Source organism: Camelina sativa, chromosome 16, assembly GCF_000633955.1.
Source record: "Camelina sativa cultivar DH55 chromosome 16, Cs, whole genome shotgun sequence".
NCBI lineage: Eukaryota > Viridiplantae > Streptophyta > Magnoliopsida > Brassicales > Brassicaceae > Camelina > Camelina sativa.
Window position 1 is genome coordinate 2807525 of NC_025700.1, and position 14715 is coordinate 2822239.

The 14715-nt window shown below is 32.4% G+C and overlaps 2 protein-coding genes, 2 non-coding genes and 1 pseudogene across 9 annotated transcripts in view; 2 read left to right on the plus strand and 3 right to left on the minus strand.

Moving 5' to 3' along the window:
- Positions 1–3685, plus strand: part of LOC104749465 (nudix hydrolase 22, chloroplastic-like) — a 9258-nt gene extending 5573 nt beyond the window's left edge. For 5 of the 6 annotated variants that reach the window (XR_002036071.1, XR_002036073.1, XR_002036072.1 and 2 more), the window contains 3 exons: positions 91–187; positions 2274–2393; positions 3580–3621. The gene's annotated coding sequence lies outside the window, so the exon portion shown is untranslated. Of the gene's footprint in view, positions 1–90; positions 188–2273; positions 2394–3579 lie in introns of all 6 variants that reach the window. The other variant, XR_761375.2, reaches the window with a different exon arrangement.
- Positions 382–453, minus strand: TRNAP-CGG. The gene has a single exon. It is a non-coding gene; the product is annotated as a tRNA-Pro (tRNA).
- TRNAP-AGG lies at positions 1628–1699 on the minus strand. The gene has a single exon. It is a non-coding gene; the product is annotated as a tRNA-Pro (tRNA).
- Positions 3775–5411, minus strand: LOC104749464 (annotated as a pseudogene).
- The window catches only part of LOC104753274 (WUSCHEL-related homeobox 9), a 2833-nt gene continuing 2355 nt past the window's right edge, over positions 14238–14715 (plus strand). Inside the window, exon 1 of the mRNA XM_010475550.2 lies at positions 14238–14586. Coding sequence (XP_010473852.1) covers positions 14460–14586 — 127 coding nt within the window. The 5' untranslated portion in view covers positions 14238–14459. The remainder of the gene's footprint in view (positions 14587–14715) is intronic.

Genomic DNA, 14715 nt, shown 5'->3' on the forward strand with positions numbered 1-14715 from the left:
GTGCTCGCCTATCTTTTCTTCAAAGAGATCTGTACTTTCTGTTGATCTTTAGGTGGAAGTTTGATAAAGAGCCTTTTCGTTTTGGTGCAGCTCATTCTTGGAAAGTCTTTCAGCATGTTTTTGGATGAATCTGATATCGCAAATCAACAAATTGAAATTGTCTAATTCGTCTCATGCAAGAGAAAAGGTACATTTCAGATCTTTTTCTATTTATTGACTTTGGAATTTAATAGTCAAATCTTAACAATGCGTTGTGATCGTTTGACTTACTGCATTTTAAAGGAAACGCATGTTGACACAAATCTTGAATTTGTGCAAAGTTAAGTATTAATATACTAGATTATCTAACAATGATGAGGATTTCATGTACAAAAAAAATTGGGGGCATTCCGAGAATCGAACTCGGGACCCCTCGCACCCGAAGCGAGAATCATACCACTAGACCTAATGCCCTGGTGTTGAATACTTGAGTTATAAGTTTTATAAAGAAAAACAGATAATAGTCATTGTTAGATCTAGCTCCTTTAGTTGACTTTTCTGTGATGAATATTTTAGTCATTATGGGATTTCCATAGATCTGATCTGTGGGATCTGTTTCACAACTGAGGGTCCAGGGAATGACCATTGGATGATTAGTTTCTGCTTCAACTTTTAGTGATTGGAAATACTCTGCCGATATATTGGCTAGCTTGTTGAAGTTCTTTGATGAGACTTCAATCAAAAGACAAAATTCCTTGTTACGTATTTTTTAGTTGGCCTTTTGCACTGATTATGTGAAAGTATTCCTGTATTCAGTTTATCCTGACCTTGTTTATAATTCTCATGGTATTTAGGAAACAAAGATAAGCCAGAAGCATATTACTAGACCTAATGCCCTGTTCTTGATGTAATTAGTTTAGAAAACTAAAGGGAAGGCTGTTGCGTAAATCCATCTTCTAGATGCATAGTCTAGCTCTTTCATGTTCTAATGTCACAAGAGCCACTGATGCTGATGATAGTACTATTATCTTTTTCTTTTTGTGTGTGTTTGCTGAACTTTGTTAACTTACGTGTTATCCTTTCCTTGAAAAACATAGGAAATGTTTCCAATTTACTGCTGGTGAATTCTTGGAACTGGTCAAATGTTTAATTGAACATGATCTTTGAAAATCATGCACCTAAGGTTGACTTGTCTATAGCAAAATTAATTGTCATACCATACATACACTGTGGAAAAAGTCAATATAGACACTATGGAGAATGGTGTTGCAATATGATCTCTTAATACCAATTCCTGCTCTCTGATTTTATTGTGCATGAAAAGCCACCGGTGCGATTGACGAAACTAGTATAGGACTGATTTGGTTGGGGACATGTGGCTGTTGGTTCTAGGAACATAAGCTAATGGATCTGATGATAAGGATACACTTTGCATTTTGTTTTATCTGTTACTTTGATCATGTAGTCAATCTTGAAACTCTTAATTTTCATGTCTCATGTCTGAAAATTTGATTTATCCTTGTTAAAAAGGCCTAAACTATTGACCATAAGGATGCCACCTTGGCCTTGCTTATCAAAGAGTCCTGATATGCTCTATACTCTCCGCATTCTGTATCATCCTGAATGCCCCTGAGATTTTAAAAAGAATGGGGCATTCCGAGAATTGAACTGGGGACCTCTCGCACCCTAAGCGAGAATCATACCACTAGACCAAATGCCCACTTGTTTTCTTAACTCAAGTTAAAATACTTAGTGGCCTGCTGTCGTGATTTTATCATTTCTTGAATCAGTTTTAGACAATCTCAATTTCTTATATCTAAAGTAGAATCCGTTGTGGTTGATGTGCTTATGCAAAGGGTGCTTGTTTCTTCTAAGCATCTAAGTTAATCAGTATGAAATAAGGCCTACGGTTTGAATCTTGTTTTATAAGTTGACTTTGATTACATAAGTCTCATAAGTGCGTATACTATATATCATGCCACTTGATCCAATGTCTGACCTATGGGTTTTGGCCTTTGGATATTTTGATCTGAAACATACTGAATCTTGTTCAATAAGAATTCTTGGGAAATGTTATTGTTCAATTTCACATAACCCCAGCGGCAAATATATAATTTGTTTCCTGTACTTCTGGATTTAATAACATAGATTCTGAGAGGTGAATTCAGGACTTCTTGCTATAAAAGCAAGAATCATACCACAAAGCCAAGCTCTCGATTGCATATCTGTCATATCTAGAAGAGAACTGTATTTTCCGTTGTTTTTCACTAATAAGATTTTTGTTATTGTCGCAGATCATTCTTGAAAAATCTGCCAGCTTGTGGGTGGTGCTTTCTGACGTTTCCCGGTTGAATCAAACATTGGATTTTGTTTCTGGTGGGAATAAATCTAATACATCTGATGCGAAAGGAAAGGTACGTTTACCTTGTTCACTCTGCTAGCTTTGCACTCCTAAATACTGAAACTCTTAACAAGGCACTGTGATTATTTCACCTTTCTAAAATTTAAGGGAAATGCATTCTGTTTGAATTGTTGAATGTGGTCTTTGAAAATTCAAGTTGGACTATACTTTGTTATCTAATCTTGCTTTTAGCATACAAAATATAAAAAAACTTGGGGGCATTCCGAGAATCGAACTCGGGACCTCTCGCACCCAAAGCGAGAATCATACCACTAGACCAAATGCCCGTCTGTTGAGAAAACTAGTTTAAGAAGCTAAAAGAAAAACTTGTGAAGTCAATGTCAGATTTAGTTCCCTTACTTGTCTAACTGATAACTGATAAAATGTTTTAGTAATCTAAGCTAGCGGATCTGATGACAAGTATGCAATTTGGTTTTTGTTTTGTAGTTGACTTTTAACAAAATGATCAATCTTGCAAGTCGTAACTTGTAACTTATGTATAATGTCTGAATTTCTGAATGTAAGCTGAGGTTAAAATATTCTGATTAGTAAATGTGATTCGTTAGTAATAACTTATATGCGTTCAAGGTTTTGTGCCTATTGAACTGTCGTAGCTCTTACTCAGGATCATATTAGAGCTAAAAGTTATGTATTCTTTTTCATATATTGTTTTGCTGGATTTTAGAATAAGAAATTATAACTGAAACTAGTTATGATTCTGGGAATCGAACTTAGTACCTCTCACATCAAGGACCTCTAACTAAAACTAGTTGATGTAACTTCGTAGAAGCAACCATCTTATAATTTAATTGCCTCTTTTCTTTTGTATTATTTTGCTGTGAATCTATATAATCAGGCATAAAGACAGGTTTATTCAGTTTTAGAAAACCTAAATTAAACTCGGGACCTCTCGCACCCTAAGCGAGAATCATACCACTAGACCAAATGCCCAATTGTTGAGCAATATTGTTATAGAAAACCTAAATTAAAAACATCATAAGTCATTGTTGAATCGAGTTCTCTTAGTTGCGTTTGAGTGATGAATAATTTTAGTTTTCAGAACTAGAGTGGATCTGATAACGAGGATACAACTTGGATCTTGTTTTAATAGTTGTCTTTTGATACAAACAATCTTGAAAGTCATATGTTAAGTCATAATTAATGTATAATGTGATTTACTCTGATGACAAAATGACTAGGTTGCTTTTGGATGTTTTAAAGGTGAAACGGGTGGAACGTGATGCAACCCTATCAAGTTCTGACTTTGATCCTCGCGTTACCAAATGATGTCCAATCACCTTGTCCTCACAACATATTTCCACGAATAAACTGAAAGGTGAGACTAGTTGTTCTCACAATCAACATCTCTAGTTGATTACAAATTGAGCATATACTAGATTCAGTCTCTCTCATTTAGATTACTGAAACATCTTAGTCAGATTGTAATTTCAAGTATTGAACAGATATGATAGTACTCGATCATAGACAAATTTAACAACACTTCCAACACTTTTTTATTTCTCTCCACTCCGTATCTTGAAAGACTACCAAGTTCTTTGACAAGTCTTTCTAGATCAACAAATGAGCTTCCTTCGGCCTCTAACTTCTGCCGCATCTCCTCCGCCCGAGCAGCCACTTCACGTCCACCCTCACCCATTGATTCATCTATGATCCTTCCCAACTGATCCCGGTCCGGCACTGTTCCATCCTCTTCGCAAACCTGAACTGCCACACCCAAATCCTCCACAAGCAACTTTGCGTTCACTCTGGTCTGCCTCCATTGGCCATCCCAACACCGTGACTCCACTCGTTATAGCTTCAAGCACTGAGTTCCATCCACAATGGCTCAAAAACCCTCTAACCGCCACGTGTGACAACACAGCACGCTGCGGAACCCACCCTCTAACAGCTCTTCCCCGATCCGATACCCTATCCTCGAATCCCTCGGGTATCGGGTCACTCTTACCCACCCAAACGAACCGGGTCAGGCTCCTCTCGAGTCCGAGAGCCAGAGCGTCACACTGCTCTTTGGTCAATGCCTTTTGACTTCCGAAGCAGATGTAAAGCACAGAACCATCAGGGCACCCGTCGAGCCAACTCAGCAATGGATCGGATTTACCCGCACCACCCATATCCAACCCGATCGAACAAAGCGAGCCAACTCCAAAAACCCGATCGTGACCTACCCTCTTTTTCACGTAATCCAAGTACTTTGCTTCTAAACACTCAGCCGTATTGAAAACGCAACCATAGCTCAAAAAATTCATCAAGCTATCATCTTTGATGCTTATGATATCTGGTGAAGGAGATCAAAGCCAGCGCCGAACCACCGACGGAAGATGCTCTACCTTGAAAACAGGGGAACCAGGAAGATCCAAGAGATGAACCGGATCCGTTGACTTGACTACATCGATATTACCGAAGCAGAATTCAAGAACTGAAGCTAAGTATGGACCGGAGGAGAAGAAAGCGAAACGAGGAACACCGAGCTGATCGCAAAGCTCGTATGTCCATCCAAGGAAGAAGTCAGAGATGAGAGCAACTGGAGGAGTTTGGTGAGAACGGAACCATTGCATGATAGGGTCACGAAGCTGACGAAGAGAGGCTGTGATTAGGGGGTTACCTGAGTTACCGATGTCTTTAACGTTTTCAACGCCGGGAGGGAGTGAAGGATGAGAAGGGAAAGGGAAAACGATGGGAGTTACAGAGGAGGGATGAGCAAAGATAAGGGGAGAGAGGTATTGGAGGTTTCCAGTGGTGACGACGACGGAGACGTTGATTCCGCGAAGACAGAGTTGGTGAGTTAAGTCTAGTAGTGGAAGTAAGTGGCCTTATGCTGGGTAAGGAAACACCACGATGTGCGGTTTCGGAGTCTTTGGTACAACCATTGCTCTGTTCTGTAATGAGTCTCTCTCTCTCTCTGTTATTTTCTTCTTTAGCTTTGTAAACTACTGACTGGTAGCCACAGTATAAATGGGGTAGGTGCAGCCTATGATCTTATTAATGTACAGTAACGTCAACTAAGTGGACGGTTCTAAATTTCCACAATACTTTAAATTTTGGGACCAGTTCTAAATTTTGGGACCCTTCTGTACCATATGAACCAAATTTTGTTAACAACTAGGTTTTGAATGCACACTATGCGTTTATTTGATATGTTTTGATGAAAATTATATATGATTGATAACGATAATAAAATATTATCTTATAAAAAAATTTAAATTAGTATTAAGGAAAATAATTAAATTTCAAATACACAATATTTTAAAATATAAAAATCAGTTGTGTCATAAAATCAAATCTGAGAAAAAAAAATCATGAATTTAACTCGATGTCTAGGCGAGGCGAATCAAACTGATGATTATATCTTTGACGGACAATTCTTCGGTTCACCCTAGGGGTGAACCACTCTTATTCGCCCCCTTTAAATTAAGGAAAGAAATTTTAATCAAGGAAATAAATTTTGTAGATCAATTAATTTTAAAATTATTAATTTAAATATTATATTACAGTTTTTAATTATTACATCTAAACCCTAACCATTTTTTATAAGCCCAAACCGACTTATAATTTTGTTTAATTGTAAAATCTAAACCCTAAACACTCTTTTGTAAACTCAAACAGACATATAGTTTCATATAATTGTAAAATCTAAACCCTAACCACTCTTTTGTAAACTCAAACCGACATATAATTTTGTTTAATTATAAAATATAAATCCTAACCATTCTTTATAAACCCAAACCGATATAAAAAAAATTAAAATTACAGATTTAAACTATAATCCTCTTTTATAACCCAAACCGACATAATTTCCTTAATAAAATATCTACATAATTTGTTTCCTTAATTTGTATTGTCTTTTTATTTTAATTTTGATTTTTTTTAATATGATATGAGATTGCATATTGTTGTATTCTGATTGGTTAATTAAGAGGGGGTGAATGAGAGTTGTTCACCCCTAGGGGTGAATCCAAGAATTTTTCATCTTTGACTACCAGAAAAACGAAACAATTTTATCATCATGACCGCTACCACCTATGTTTTTGTGTTTTTATTCAATCTTTTCTTATTCTTCATATTGTTTCTTGTCATTTTCATTGTCAAATTTTGTGGTAATTGTCATTGTTACTTTTACCGTTTGGTTCTTCGTTATGCTCTTTTTCTTCTTCTTCCTCGTCAACTTCTTCACATTCTTCCACTGAAAAACCTTTTTTTAGAATATCACACAACTTGTTAATCCATCAAACTTCAAGAACAAAATCATTTCTTTTCTCATAAAAATAAAAAAGTAAGATAAATTTGAACATTTTAAAAAGTTTTAATATTTATAATATTTTAAACTTTTAAAATTTAAAAATTATAATATTTAAAAACTTTTTAAAAGCTAAGAACTTTTAAAAGTTTCAATATTTATAATATTTAAACTTTTAAAAATTTTAAATATTATAATATATATTTTTGAAACTTTTAAAAGTTTTATTTTGATCAAATAAAAATCTGGATCAAACCAAATAAAACTTATAAACTTGGACGCCTGATAAATCAAGTTTTCCTGCTTATTCGTTGTTGGAAGCATATTAATCTTATCTATACTGGTTCTGAACTATTGTCTAAAAATTTTCTAGCCGATGTGGGATATTATTGTACATAGTTCTTTTATTTCCATAAATTTAAAATTTTCATTTTTCTAAAAAATTCTGAAATTTTAAAAATGTTAATGAATGACATATCAAATCCTGATAGGTTGTTTAAAATAATTATTGATATAGAAAATTCTGGAAATTTCAAAAAAAATAATTAGTGAAGTGTCTAATCTCTATTGGTAGTTTAAAATCCTAGGTGGACAGCTTAAGAAGCTTATAGTTCAAACTTTTATTTAGTATAGATTCGGGTATTGTTGTCTAGTGGTATGATTCTTGAAATATCTCATTTAAACACCTACCCAGGCCCATCACCATTTATAGAAAAAGAAAAAGACAATTAAATTATATTGTGTAAATTTAGAACTGTGTCCACTTAGTTGACGTTAACGTTTCAGCTGTTTGGTCTTAAGAACAGCATAGCGGAGTGACTGCTTCAATTGATTATTTGTTCATATTGACCAAATAATCTTCTAGAGGTTAGTTAATGGCATGTTCGTAATTTTCTCGCAGGGCATATTTGACTTCAGTAAAAAGATCTCTAGCCACATTGTTCTAAACTAAAGAAGGTCTGAGATCAAATTCCGTGTACAGTACGTAGTCGTAGACCAAAAGCTTAGGTGTCCTTAAGAAGCAAAGTAGTCCATAAAGTCATTTTTACCTTACGGGACAAGCAGGAATGCTTTTATGAATCAGAAACGGAGCCAAAACTAAGATGGATGATAAACCTTACAAGTTTAGGATCAATTTCAATAAAAAAAATATATAAACAATGAGCAAAACAGCACATGTATGAAGTGACACACTAGAGTGAAAAGAGGATCGTGTCTGAATCATCTTAGTTTTTCCCCAAACAATGATCTTCAACATTGTCTTACGTTTTGTGTGTGCCACAATACTTTATAACCATATGCTGTAGCAATTTAGTGATATATTTGAGTCATTTGAGTCACGTTAACATTTAAGTATTAACTAAAGATCCCATCAATAATTCTATTAGTAATATCACGTTAATTTGTATCTAGTCCCAAGTATTAGAAAAATAATACTCCAAACATTCTCATTCGTTAAGGCCCTCTATATTCTAATCCCAATGCATTAGAGGTTTTTTTTTTTGCTTGTTCTGTTTAATTAATCCTAACAATATTAGAATAATGTAAGCTTTATAAAATATTAGTTATGTCACTTGACATTTTTTAATATAGAATCTCAAACAAAGGAACTTGAGAGAATGTTGTTAGGAATTCTATTTTCTTTGGCCTACTCTCATTTCTATTAGAGGATGGTTCTCGAAAACTAATTCTCTTACTTAGGAAATTGATATGTTACACTCAAATAAACAAGCTTGTTCTAAAGTTCATTAAACACGTGTGAGATTAGTGGTCACTGATTCATATGCTTTTCATATACGTTTCACTTATTCCCAATGGGATTAATTTAACAAAATATATTTTTCTCCATCTTTTGTCAACTACTAATGTACGGCTTAAGATGCATAATCAAGTGTGAGAAAAAAAAAAGTGAGAGAAAGTTATACGTATATGTATTAAGTGTACGAAAAAAATGCGTAAAAACCTATATTAAAATCGAGTCATATAAGCAATTATTATAAATAAACTACTTTAAAGTTTCATAATATAAATTACATGGTGCATTCAAACATGAAACTTGGAAGCATGACTGTTTATAGACAAAAATTAAGCAGCCGCCTAGAATATCGTGATGGCCATCTTTGTGGTGTCCACTACCATCCACCACCATCTATGCGACCGACTCGCTGTTCAAGTTGTTCAACAATCAAACTTGATCTTCCGCCTGTATAATGACCGTTTGGCCGATTTATGTAAGCCAATCCAAATCGGAGGCTTGCCTCACATGGTCTAATCATGCAAGAGTTATAAAAAATTACAAATCAAGTCGTGAACATATATATGGATACAATCAATTTGAACAAATACATTCGAAGAACTGGTTTAATTTCTCATCGAATGAAGAAATTATAACAACTTTTTTTATGACAAGCATCGATCACTCATAACACGAACAAACGTGAAAACAAACTTTAGGGTTAGAAGGTGCCTAAGCAAATTTAAGAAATCTTCGAAATCAATATCTGATATTTTGTATTATATCTTAGGAATATATATATACAGGGTGTTAAACCTTAAATTGAAACACACATTTTTAAAGATTTCCTGAATTCTACGCACGGCTTAGCATGTACTTTGCATTTCAGTTTTTTTTTTAAGTAAACTAGACTAAGCGTATACTACGCAACGTATGGATTTTTTATCTATTTATAATTTATACACCATTTTTAATCTATTTATAAATTATTCACCATTATTTGATGCATTGTAAATTTGATAGTTAATATCGGGAAGCTAATTACTACATGGAACATAATATACTGTATTTGATCTATGCATACTAAATTATAAACTTGTAAAGTTTGGTAGAATGGTTGAAGAGAAAAAAATATTGGATTTGCATAATTGTAGTTATACAAAGAAGTACGCATGCTCACTAGATTGTGTATACGATTTATGAGGCTAACTATCTAATTAACTAAAATAATAACCCTTTAACCGTATACAGAAAATTTTCAAAACTTCTCTCTCAACATTCCTCAAATCAAGGTATGAGTGTTTGATAGATGCTGCAAATGAATAAGACACCATAGTTATAAATTTGAAAAAATCAAGTCGATCACGTAGTAGTAAATAGAATTTAAAACATGATAATAAACAAAGATAAGGATAACAAAAACAAAAATGGGGAATTGCATGTGAAGGCAAATTAGGGCATTGAAGAGAAGGCATGTTGGTGTATTTACTAATGCGAGCATTTAGTGAGACTGCAAAAAATGAGCGCAATTTTAGCTTACAAACTTACAGCCTCTTTTCTAGAACCCATACCATTTCTCTTGCTCCCTCTCTATGTACCTTTCATTTAATGCATCGTTCGCAACATATAATATAATGATAGGCTATAGAAGTATCTATCTCAACTCTTAGAGTAAGTTCAATAAAGAAGTCTTTTCTTGGTCGTTTAGCTAGGCCTATAGTAGTTGTTTGTTTGCCTTAAATCGATCACGGTGAATTGTGTATCATAAAAATAATTAAAGTTGGAATCTCGTTGATGTTATTTATACTATATAGTTGTATATATATATATATATATATATATATATATATTTTCACATGTTCTCACGTCTTGAACTGTCACAATATATAGCACATCCGCAATATATCATGGAGCTAATTAGATGTCAAAACACTATATAAAGAATTTAGTACTCAATTAAGGTGATATCAGCTTTCAAGCTAACAATGAGTAGTATATTAATGCATTGGAGTGATCGTACATTTTATTGACACTTTTGGTTAGGGACAAACTGGTTGTAGCATAAGAAGCAAAATATTGAATCCGGAAGGAAGATGAATACAAAAATACAAAACTTTTAAAACTCCTCATATTTTTTTTTTTTTTTTTAAATCAAACACTTATCACTTCAGTACTGTTCGGTATGGATCACTCATCCATTACTCCCCCACCACCTCCAAATAATTGCTCCTATATAACATGTACGGCATATATATGACGCAAAATACATATTATATGACGCTAAAAGTATACTATTCAAACATTTGGAATCTAAAAGATAAACGAGACGACACGTACATCTGTGTAATTAACCATCCGTTTTGTACATATCTGCAGTTCTTATTATTTTGGTGTGAGGAAAACGTAGAATCATTGGAAAGTATTATTTATATGCATGCTTATGAGAGGGAAAATTAAATCATATGTACAAAAACAAACTCTCATAAGCATGCATAGAAATATAGTTATAACATTCAAGAATTAATTTTTTATTGGTTTTACATACACAACTTCATATCCTATTCAATATCTAATGTCAAAAACCTTAATCTCTACTATACTGAAATCAGTAAAGTGATAAGCTAATTGAGAGAAGAGTAAAGTACTTTTCTATATTTTCACTCCTTTTCATATTTTTAATCATTCTGTAATCGTTTACCATTATTTTCTTACCACTAAAAACTCTTACCATTTTATATCACCATTCCATTCCAAATATTTCTCAAATAAATATATTGTATGGCGCAGTTACAATGTACAAGTTGTTTTAACAATTTAAAGATCTTAAAATACTTATTAATGTTGACTTAACAATGAAAGATATTCCTGACTGAAAGTTTAAAACATTATTAGAAATATGAAATTAATATTCTGGTTTGAAACAGTCGTAGTTTAATACTATAAGAATATATATATATGTTTGACAAAAAAAGTATATATATATATATATATATATGAATTTTCAGATTATTCTAAATGTTTACAAATAGTTAGAACATTCTAACTTAACATGAATTCGAACACTGGCTATGAAGTGTGAATTAACTTAACATGTTTTGATTTATGATTCAAAGAAGATATGCATGTTGCGTTAATTAAGTTATGGAATATCTTGGGTACAAAGAAAATACCTAAAAGTATTTTCCAAAATAAAATTTTGGATGTACTTTTGTTGAGCTTTTAAGGTTTTCATTCGCTAGTAGTGGTCCCAATATGTAAAATACATGTCAAATTGATTGCTGTTTGAACATCCCACTGAAATCTAGGGTTCCTCCATGACGCCAATAATATTTTCTAAAAATAAAAGAAAAAAATAATTGTTTTTTTTGTGCAAAGGAAAATAAGTTGTATAACTAAGCAAAGAATTCGGAGAGTATGCGGCCTCTATTATAGATGAAAAGATGAGTAAAGAAACCTAATCCAATAGCATTGAAAATGATATTCATATTTCATAAGTTATTATAAATTATTATAAACCAGATAAAACATGGACAAAGCTTTTTAAAATTTCCTTTGTTCGTTACTTCGTTTTATCAACAGATCGATAAAACATTTTTCCAAAAAAACAAAGAAATATCAATAACTGGTTATAAGTTAATAATAACCAACACTTATACGCAGGATATCGTTAATTACTAATCTTGTATTGGTATGTACATTGCCATGGATGTGGATCGTTTTTTTTCTGTATAAGATCGTTACTATTCTTTTCTTTTAAAATCGAGTACATCGAATTGTCTTAGCTTTCATAAAACGAATTATCTATTGTTTTATGATAATATAGACGGAAATATAAATATTTATTGATCTCCATTTCATATTTCCTCGAAGTTAAGCAAAGGCCCGAACACCAAAACAACTCAACATAAATCCTATTATTTAATTTAAGAATAAAAAAGTATAATAAGTATAATGATATTATTTCACTTCAATGTTGATATAACTAAAATATCATAAAAACAAAACCAATAATCAATTTTGTTTTGCTTTGAAATCTTTAATGAAGTTGGACTATCTCTCGGAACGAGAATTGGTTATGTTACTTAAAGATGTATTTAATAAACACGGAGAAATGAATGTTTTATATAAATAGAGATGTTTTTTTTTTTGATAAATAGAGATGTTGCATATTGATATTGTTTTGATTTATCATTAATACATAAAAATAATACAATTTATAAACAAAAGTACTGTTCATCAGTGTCCATACAATTATTTAAAAAAATAAAACTCGCATTTTGTTTATCTTGCAGACGAAAAGAATCTTAATAATTCCAAAGAAACTGAAGATTATTGATATATTATAAACGAATCTTTGATCAACAAAAGACCCTAAAGTCAATTAAAAAACCTTAATTTCCTTTCAATAATTACTATACATTATTTCCCGTTAATACTTGTATTTTCGGTGTGTTATTACATCACATAACCCTTAAAATTTTGTTTGGTTAATCAGTTATGACTACTCCCAAATCCAAACAATCCGTTTGCTCCCGTCCTAATTAAGCTTGGAGGTGACAAAGTTCAGAAATTAACTCTGTCACATATAATTCTATTTTTAAGAAAATACAGAAAATATAAATAACCCATTTTCTCTAACTAATATAAATATCTACTACGTACCGAATAAAATGTGAGAAAAGAAGTAAAACTACAATCTTTATGTCAGCTGGTTCTAATTAATGTTTTTTTGAGATGTCAGAAGAAAAAAAAACAAGAAAAAGGAGAAAAATCCTAGTTCAGAACGAAACATGGATCACTTTCAAAGAATCTGTTGTTTCAATTTCTGAAGAAATTTTGAGTTCGTACGTTTGAACTGCAGAAGAAGTTTGGATTTTAATGCAAGAACTGTAAGGAAGAGAGGCATGGGGTTGCATTAATGATCACTTTGAGTGTCTTCCGATCTCTTACTGTCTTCTACTAGCTAGGAATGTGAATAATAATTAAAAAGTATTATATTAATATACGAAGGAAAGTTTGTAAAAAAAAATGTACAATTTTGTGAAAGATTCCCAAAAGATTCAAAGATTTTTGCTTATGAATTGACAATTTTGAGATGATAACGAGCTTGTGTCAAGAATTTGTGTTGCCTCTCTAGTAATGCAAAACTGAAGATTTCTTTTGCTCGCTGTAGTAACGTAAAGAGCCTCTTTCCATGATTTTCTTGCTCGCAATTTAAACTTAGTGCTTATGTTTGTAATCGCTTACGTTCCGTAGTATATAACTATATTTTACTAGTTGTGTTACAAGAAATACGTTTATTAAATCAATAAAAAAGAGTAAATTGTTGAAATTGAATATTGTTCCTATTAAGTATTATTTAAATATTGGTAAATTGTAATGTTTGCGTATAAAAAATTGAAGGAAAACAAAATACGTCAACATAAACGCTCATGTTACAACTAATAAAATTGATTGTCGAAGACATTTAGGATTTCCAAAATTGTCTTCTATTTGTTGTTGAAGTGTTGGTCAATCCATCAGTGATTTAACGTTAGCAGTAGACTAGTCGCCGACTAGCACAATTTAACGTACTTAAAAGTTAAAACACAACCGTAATTTAAAATTGTTTTTTTTATTATTGTTAAATGTTTATGCCTTCTGAATATCCACGGCTGACAATTCCCCTAAAACAATTATACTAATTATACATTTCGCATGAGATGCCATTCCCCTAAAACAATTCTATCTTAATTAAAATTTTGACCCACGAGAAGCTTAAAGACCAGTTTTTTTTTTACCTCTTTATTGAAATGAGAAGTGGTATAGAAATATGGGTGAGAGTCTTTAAATTAAATTTATGTAAAAGAGATGAATATATGTAGAGAGGTTAATTGGGTAGGTGAAGAGAGACTATAAGAGGGAGAGAAAGAGGTCGTAAACCTTTTGCCCTATTCACATTTTTATTATCTTCCCATTAGCCATTCTGTTCCCTGTCTCTTCCTCCTCTCTTTTTGACACATCACATCATCATCACATCATCATTCAACATCAATCATCATCATATGCATACACATACATCGGTGTTCTTCCGATCAAGTTAATTAGTTATGGCTTCCTCGAATAGACACTGGCCAAGCATGTTCAAGTCCAAACCTCATCCTCATCAATGGCAACACGACATCAACTCTCCTCTTTTGCCTTCTGCTTCCCACCGATCTTCTCCCTTCTCTTCAGGTCCTTCAACTTTTTTTTTATATATATATTTTTAGTTTTTTACCAATTGAAAAACTAAATTTTGTTCTAAGAATTCTTATCTGATGAGATGTGATTTGTTTACGGTTTTGTCAAAAAAAAAAAAAAAAA